General features: G+C 32.5%; 1 protein-coding gene across 1 annotated transcript in view; it reads right to left on the reverse strand.

Moving 5' to 3' along the window:
- Window positions 1-203, reverse strand: part of LOC110423420 (RNA helicase family protein) — a 7888-nt gene that overhangs the window by 1132 nt on the left and 6553 nt on the right. Inside the window, 1 exon segment of the mRNA XM_089784717.1 lies at window positions 126-203. This exon segment is cut by the window's right edge and continues 122 nt beyond it. Coding sequence (XP_089640843.1) covers window positions 126-203 — 78 coding nt within the window.

The following is a 203-nucleotide window of genomic DNA, read 5'->3' on the forward strand; positions in this document are numbered from 1 at the left end:
ATTACTAATTACCAAATTATTATATATCTAGGATCTTTTAAAAGGGTAACCTGGTTATTTAACAAGAGCATGTTTATTGAATGGGAAAGCCCAAAAAATTAAATTTGGATTTCTTTGAGTCCAACCTGTGGATGTCAAGAGCATGTCTCAACGAACGGCTACTGATAAAGTTTTCCTCGCACCATTTTCTAAGAATTTTTTCA

The sequence above is a fragment of the Theobroma umbraticum genome, unplaced genomic scaffold (assembly GCF_002168275.2).
Source record: "Theobroma umbraticum cultivar Fairchild unplaced genomic scaffold, ASM216827v3 scaffold_20.0, whole genome shotgun sequence".
Lineage (NCBI taxonomy): Eukaryota > Viridiplantae > Streptophyta > Magnoliopsida > Malvales > Malvaceae > Theobroma > Theobroma umbraticum.